Source organism: Prionailurus bengalensis, chromosome F2 (genome assembly GCF_016509475.1).
Source record: "Prionailurus bengalensis isolate Pbe53 chromosome F2, Fcat_Pben_1.1_paternal_pri, whole genome shotgun sequence".
Lineage (NCBI taxonomy): Eukaryota > Metazoa > Chordata > Mammalia > Carnivora > Felidae > Prionailurus > Prionailurus bengalensis.
In genome coordinates, this window is record NC_057353.1 from 39,209,954 (window position 1) to 39,218,180 (window position 8,227).

General features: G+C 46.8%; 1 protein-coding gene across 2 annotated transcripts in view; it reads right to left on the bottom strand.

The window, feature by feature from the left end:
* RUNX1T1 (RUNX1 partner transcriptional co-repressor 1) overlaps positions 1–7,931 on the bottom strand; it is a 143,612-nt gene extending 135,681 nt beyond the window's left edge. The window contains exon 1 of one of the 2 annotated variants that reach the window (XM_043601356.1): positions 7,363–7,931. In XM_043601356.1, the coding sequence (XP_043457291.1) occupies positions 7,363–7,390 (28 nt within the window). In that variant the 5' untranslated portion in view covers positions 7,391–7,931. The remainder of the gene's footprint in view (positions 1–7,362) is intronic. The other variant, XM_043601355.1, reaches the window with a different exon arrangement.
* Between the last annotated feature and the right edge of the window lie 296 nt (positions 7,932–8,227).

Sequence of the window (8,227 nt, forward strand, 5' to 3'; positions counted from 1 at the left end):
AAGAAACCAAAAGGGATGGAGGGGGTGGGGGCTCAGGCCCCAGGATGGGGGGGGGGGTGGCCAGTGGGCACAAGGTACCCCAACGCTGGCTGAGGGTGACAGCCAGCGCTGGGGGTTGCCTACAATCCCCAAAACTGCCCCCTCCTCCCAGAAAAAGGGAGGAACGCAGACTAGCAAACTGCATCGCCCAGGTTCCAGGGCCAGACTGTGACCGTTCTGGAGGTTCTGTCAAGGTCAGAAGGGATCAAGAGTCCCCTTTTCGGCAGAGCATAACAATGAGACATTCACCACCTCACCTCCATTCGAATTGCCACAATTTGCAAAACAAACCTATTTGAGCCCTCACAGCAGTTACTGCAGTCTTCCAGACCAACCTCAAGTGGAAGTTCTTGTCCCTTTCTTTGCGGGCCCCAGCACTCCTAAATTCCAGCCCTCCCCTACCCATGCCAATGGAGATGGACACAGATCTGAAATGTCTTTCCCTGGGCTTGAAAGTGTCCCAGCAGAAGACTTGTGCAGCCAGCATCCCTGTGATAAGAAGGACCACTTGTGATTGGTAGCTACAGGTGACTTAGACACCTGCTCCACCTCCAGAAATTGTGTTGGGGGAGGGGGTTCCCTATGTATACATCTGAGAGTCTATTTTGGAGGTGGGAATTTGAAATTGAGGCAATCAATCTCAGCCTGAGCTGCTTCACAGCTCTTCACCCACCCAGAGCCCGAGAATCAATCAGAGAACAAGCAAGAGCTAATGTTCCTCCGTCAGACCAGAGTTCACCCTCCACCCCAGCAGGGTCAGGAGGGAGATACACCTGAGTAGTCCCATGGGAGCCCCTTTTCACTTTTAAATGCACCCATCAGACAATCTGAACATCTGATCAGATCCTTAATGGAGTGCAGATAATGCAGCAAAGAAGGTTATTTTATTGGGGGAAGGGGGCGTATTTGGTTGTGTTGTATTTCAAGGCACTGAAGCTTGGTTAAGAAGCTCTCACTGCAGTATGAAGAGAGCAAGTTCAGAATGAAGGAGCCAATAAACTGCATAATTGTGCATGACATACACCGTAACCCCAGCCGCAGTGAAACTCCCGGGTTATAACATAGCTTATATACGGATCTTGATAGAAAGGGACAAAACGGTAGCAGGGAGGGAAGCATAAGGCTACTTAGTAGAGAAAAACACAGAAAAGGAAGACAGTCTCTTAGAGACAAATTTGAGAAGAGGCATTGTTTCATCACCACTCCCCTGCAGAACACTTTGCCAAAAACCAGTTTCATGTGTGGTAGACCCCACCCCCCACCCCCACCCCCACCCCCACCCAACCCCATGCGCCCACCCCAAGAAAAGAATTAAGAAAAAATTTGACAGGTAAGGCAAAGTGAAAATAAGCTGGACATAGGTGGGGGGAAGGGCACGTGTGAAAAATCTTGTCATGCAATGAATGTCAGATAAAAAGGGGTCTGCCACAATCCTCCAGTAATCCAATAATGTGGAAAACCTCGTGGTTATCACTGAGACGAGAACAAGGTAATATTTCTCCATAAATCTTCAAAAAGTGGCCAGGTTCAGTAGTTAGAGAGGGGTGCAAGTGTAGGAAGTAAGCCATTTGGCAGGGCACCTTACAAAATCAAGTGAACTTTAAATGGGTGAAAATCGGTCATTCTGACATGTTTTAAGTTGAATAACAGATTTCTGGAGTATCATTTGAGTTCTCATAAAAGCTCACCTTTCACCTTTTCTCTAGCTGTTACAGAAAACTGCATTCAGAATAACCAGACGCAATCACACATACCTTCCTCTTTATAACATTTTAGTTAGATCAATTTGGACACAGCCGACATGCAAATACCCGCAAAACCAACACAACTCTAGGAAGAAGACAAATACAACTTACAAATGCCCACTACATTTTTACAAGCTCTTGGGGGGACAAAATGCTATTTAGAAAAACAAAACAATGCACTCCTAGTTTCAAACCCAGAAAAGGCTTACATTTTTTTTTTTTTTAAGCATCCAAACACTAAAGGCAGGAAGAAAACTGTGCAAAACCTAATCTGCCAATGTTCTTATTCTGTACATGCACAGCACTCCTAGTACCCCCTTGTTTGTTCATTGACTTTTGGCTCACAGTTCTAGAAAAGATCAACCAATTCTCAAATGGGAAGAATCCATGACTCTCTTCCAAAGCAAATACTTTGCTGCAAAGCGTTCAATTAAAAAAAAAAAAAAAAAAAGAAGAATGCCATATAATAATCAAGAAGCATAATCACAGAATCAGCGTACTACAGAAAGTGGTTTCTATAATCACAGCTGTCTTAAAGTCCAAGCTGGAGACCAGAAATCTTAATTTCAACTAGTTCTTTTCTTAATAATAGGTTACCTTCCTATAAGAGCAAGAAGTCCATCTGCCCCAGGCAGATAAGTTTGGGAGCATTAATTCAGATAAAAATCTAGCATTTTCTTTCTTTCTTTGAGTATGTGAATTCTAGTGTGCTATAATGTGAGAATTCCAACATATGACCATTATGGCATAATATCTCATTGCTCAGCTTGTCATTATTTCATTTGTAATTCTTATGTTAATTATGTTCATAATTACTATAAACAGATGTGGTAGACATTCATGTGACCTTTCATTGCAGAACGCATTCCTCACTCGTTTTGCTTTAATTTCTCATGGATGTGAAACAGAAATGCAGATAAAAGAAAAAAAGCTTTCTAATGTTCTAATGTCTTACGCACCTAAGTTAAAACAAAACCTCCCTTCTTCATCTGCATTTCAACACATTAGAATATTCTTAACATTTAAGCTGCTTTACAGCACATTTTTAAATTGTACACTGAACCTTACTGCTACTCACTAAATTGTAGCTGGGGATGGCAAACAAAGGCTAGCATCCATGCCTAAGTTGTTTGTCCTTTTTATTTTTATTTTTTTTGAATATCAAAGGTTAATGCAGCAGAATTGTGCTTCAAAACCAAGTGCCTAGCAGCTACATACCGATTTATTCACTCATAACTCAACCATCACCCTCTTTACATAAAACGCATTTACAATAAAATCAGTATGGATTTCATTAGCTGAAAACCTCCTCGAATTTCATTTCTTTGGCCCTAATCTATAATTAGTGTGGACAGACAGGTGCAAACCCTTCTCTTCTACAGATGGCCACTGGAAATGGTGCAAAGTAGCTCCTTCTGTTTAAACAACACAGAGATAACCTGCTCTGTCTTATCACTTACAATTACCTCCATTAAACTGAACTAATGTTTGCTTTAATAAAATGTTCACTGTTCTTTAAACATTATTTAGGAACTCTTATATTAATGGCTGTAAAAAAGTGAAGTTGGAAGGTGTCTCTTTGGGTAATAATAACTTATTCTGGATAAAATATTCCCAGTGATGGATAATACCAGGTTCACAAAGGTGTTTCAGTGGATTTAACGTTGTTCATTATTTTGCATAAATAGGGTCAAATATGATATTTTTAAAAGTCACTTAAGTGACAATTTAACAAGTGCGGGGTGGGGGGGGACACATTTTTCCTCAAGTTTAGACGTATGACAGGTTTAATTTTTTTCTTACAGATTTTAACTTGCTAGTAAAGAACGTAACTTAAAATCCTGGGTTGCTTTCAAAGGATATTTATGTTCATTTAATTTTATGTATTTAACTTCTGATCGATGACTCTGAAAGTTGTATTAAGTTCATCATTTTTAAGCCACGTGTAAAAAATTAACTATGACTATAAGTGCACTCTGTAAGCACATGGTTAAAAATTACTCTGTTCCATAATAAATCACTTGTATGAAGCCAGAGATCACGTCTCCCTGCTTCTGCTATCAATAAAGCCTGTGGATCACTATATGAGGAATAAGGTGTCCATAAAACAAAAGAACTTTTAAACACCCAAACAGCAATAAATAGCTTTTCTCACTGAACTTACATAACTTACAGTAATAGACTCCAGTAAAATGCAACTGACTCGGGGTTTTTTTCACATGCAAATCCTGCAGGTGCCAATTTTTCAGACTGCTTTGCTATGAAGAGCTATGTTGCCTGCATAAAACCTCAATGAAGAAGGCTCCGTATTCAGTGCCTGTCAGCTGATGTTCATATCAAAGAAGTGAGAAACAGGATTTGACAGTGAAGAATGTCCTAAACTGACAACCACTGGCCAGCATTCCTATTGGAAGCATTTCTTTCTCGTGATCCCTTTTCAATGTTTTAAAAAAAAAAAAAAAAAGTGAGTCTTTTTTTTGGCTAAGCTTCTATTTTCCGATAAAATAAATGATAATGGCATCTTACGTTTGTGTATTTCTTTGCAATTTTGAAGGGCTCTTTTCTCTGCAAACATGAAGACTAACACCCTCGATGGGAGAGCTCATCATCCAATGCTGGCATTAAGAGCAAGATTTCACTTTTCTTCAGGAAGGACAAATTGTGAAAATATTAAAAAGCTGCAGTGCTGTGGCTGCAACCACACACTGCCCTACTCTCTCCAGCAACTTCCAATTGAATAGTGCAGTTTGCATTGTATTGCAAGTATAATGCCTCTTGTTAGGAAGGTCCTTTAAGAATCGTTTTTGAAAAATCAAATTAATAGCAAGTGTTAGTGGGTCACAGAGACCACGCTGACAAAGGAAAATATCATTTCAAAGACTTCTGGGCTGCTTTGAGTTGTCCAAACATTAAGGAAAAAATAGACCATTTTCCCCATTGCTTTTATTAGATGTGAACTGGACTAGGTGTGGAGAAATACACACTCAAATGCTCCCACTCAATATTTAGCTTTCCACATAAAGTGCTGTCTAAATGGTTTACAACAAAATTATTAATGCTTACACAAAGGCTTTTAATATAAAGTTCTTCTCTTAGCATAAATCTTAGGTAAAGTCGGTTTTTAACATGCACCCAGAATGAGCCTGATTCCTGGGTTACTGGGTTGGAATTTTCTCTTTTGAAAGAATAAACCAAAGAAATACCAAATGTTAAATACAGTACAAGTAAATCAATGATAGTCTTCAAGTTCCTCAGCATCCATCCTGGCTGTAAGAAAAGCCTGGGTCAAACTAAGATTCCCTGATGAATCCTGGGTGAGATGATCAGACCTCCCTTAAAAAATAACAACCACTAAAAAAAAAGGAAAGGAAACCAGACAGCCCTATCTATGCTATTTGAAAGCCCCCGTAATGTTAATACCAAATTAGACTTTCAGGAGAAATCAGGGGGAAAATCCACAGAAGTATGAATTTGCTTCTGTTTGTCCACATCACAGCTGACATAAACGCCCAGGTTGGGGCTATGATGGTTTAAGAAACAATGGTGTTTGTTGACCTTTTCTAAGGAACTGTGTGACAGGAGAAACTGGGCACAGCAGAATACTCACATGGTCAAGGCAAAACACAGCGATAAACTAAAAGGAGGCCCCCAACACTAACAAACCGTTTATCACAGAGAAGCTGGTCAATTTGTATTCTAGTGAGTGTGGGCTCACTGGGCACAGAACCAGTTCCACTCCTGTTTTATGCAAAGGGAGGGGGAAGATAATAAAAGCCACTGAGTGCACTTAAAAAGCATACAGATGTTTAAAAGGAGACTAGGAGAGGGGAAAAGAAAACAAAAAACAAAAACCTGTAAAACAGATTTCAGTTCACACAGAAGGTAGAAAGAAAATGCTTTGGTCAGCAACCCGACCTTTATCAGGGGATAAATCAATTTGCAGCAGCTGTGGACAGCCATTTATACACAGGCCCTGGGCAGATTAATTAAGGGAAGCGAAGTTAAAAATTCAAGGGGGCTCAGAGTTACATTAAGCACATGAAGTTGGTCTGAAGTGGCCTCTCCAGCTCTCCTGGTCCTCACTCCCTCGCCCTGGCCTCAGTGACTGGTCGTGCAGGACCCTCTCCACAAGGAATACTAGCTATTCCTTAAAGCGACATTCTGCAGGTTCCCTCAGGGAGCAGCAGCCAGGCTGGGGCAAGCTGGGATTTGAGGTGCCCAATCTTTAAAAAAAAAAAAAAAAAAAAAAGGCTACGTTCTAAAGACTTCTCCCCTCTGCTCAGCAAGGAATAAGGAGATCGAGGGCTGCGAGGCTCCCCAGGCAAACCCTGCAAGCTGAAAGGCCTGGGGCGGAGGGGGTGGATACTATTTTTAGTAACAGTCTTGGTTCACATCCTACTTCCCGGCATCCCAGTACTCAAACTTTTCCAAGGGTTGACCGCCCTTACCAAGAAAAAAAAAAAAAAAAAAAAAAAAGGAAGAAGAAAAGAAAAGAAAGAAAGGAAAGGAAAAAAAAGGGGGGGGGGGTTCAAAAAATGGACTTAAGCGCTTTGGGCCGACGCAACCGTCTCTGCTTAAGGCGTCCTGGCCAGCGCAAAGTCCGCCCCGGGAGAGGGGTCTGGGCGCGCCAACCAACCCAGTCCTTTAAGGTTCGCGGAGAGCGGTTGGCGGCGGGGCCCGGGCGCCTCACCAGACCGGCTTCTGGAAAACGAAAGGAATTCGCGGACGCGGCTCCCCGTCTGCGCTCCGCTGGGCAGCAGCCGCCCGGCACAAAGCTCCGCGCCCCGCTCGGGAGCCGCGAGGCCGAGTCGGGGATGCGAGGGGAGCCCCCCCAAAGGGCGAGTGGCGAGGGCCCCGAGCGGAGGTCAAGGCAGGTGCGACGCTGCTCAGCGATCGCCGGCGATGGAGTCCCGGACCCGTCCGGGGTGAGAGATGCCCGGTCGGGAGACTCCGCCCGCCCCCTACCCGGGGGCTTCCGGCTCGAGCACCCCAAACGCCCAGTAGTAACAGGGAAAGTTCTCAGGCGGGCGCAGGGCGCCCAGATGCCGCTAAAAACACCCGGACCACAGTCGCAGCCGGGTCTCAAAGTTAACACTCTGCCTCTCCTGCTCTTACAGCTAAGTTTTCCACCATCGAAACATGCCTCTCCCTTCTAGTTAAAACCCCCCACGACGCTGGTTCAGGGCCACCTGCCAAACGCACCGTGGGCACCTTGACCAGTTGTTCTGTCCGGGGGTGAGGGGTGGGAGCTACGCAACATCTTCCTGCTTACATGCCGCTATGATGGAGGGGAAAGAAAAAAATATTTGTAAAAAAAACTGCGCGGGGAATCAAAGAGCGAAAATTGCATCCTTAGCTGACCCGTGAAGTTCAGTGTCATCTCCTACTGGAATCACCCACGATGTTCCCCTCGGCCCGTGTGTAGTCCTACCCTAGCTGAGCGACAAGCACAGCCTGCAGCCTCTCGGCCGAATAATCCAAATGAAGATGACGGTCATCAGAATAATAATTAACCGTAATAGCCGGGGGCCCGTCCCCGCCGCCCGCCCGCCGGCCCAGCCCTCCCGCGGGCACTTACACTGCACTGGGCTGGAGAGTCCCACCATCCGCCACGGGCTCCGAGCTGCAAATAAAACTTCCCGTCGTCTCGGCCGGCCCGCGGGGCGAGGGGGCGAGGGCGCGGCGCTCCTTCCCCAGCGAGGCCAGAGTGTCCGCGGCCACTCGCCCACGCGCGCTCGCCTCGAGGCCGCGGAGTCGCCGGCGGAGCGCCTGCGGCCGTCCGGCGCTGCGCACTGTGAGCTGCGGTGCAAAAAGCCCGGGGTCGGGGACGCCAGCCAAACGCAGCCTCCACGCAGAACCCAAGACTTGCGGAGCTCCGCTCCCCTCCTCCCGCCTCCCTCCCTCCCTCCGCTTTTCTGTTGTTGCTGCTGTGGCAGACAAATGTGATGTGGGGCGCAGGGAATTGCCACTGTCACAGGCGGCGTCTGCGTCTGCCTCGCCCGCCCTCGCTCACTCTCGAGGAAGGCGACGCATTTATCTGCAGGGCGGCCGGGCGTCCGCCGGGGAGCAGGAGCGCCGCGCGCTGTGCGCAGAGAGCGCCCGCACCAGGCCGGCCCCGGCGCGCGCCCGCGCCCCGGGCGCCGCGGCCGCTCGGGAGGGAGGCGGCGGCGCGGCCGCTACCAGGTGCAGGGGGGAGGGCCCGCGGCGGGGTGGGGGGGGAAGTGGAGGTGGGAGACATCTGTGTCGTGCAGGGGTCACGGAGGTCAAGTATATGTTAACAATGGGCAGGCCCGGCTCGCTAGGGCGCGCGGGCGGGCGGCCTCCCTCCCAGCCTCGCCCTCTCCTGTGCAGGCTGGACGTGAGGCTGGCTCCCTAATGATGCCTTCCCGGGCCGCCTGCTCTCCGGCGGCCCGAGTGCCCTGCAGTAACCCAAGACGACCACT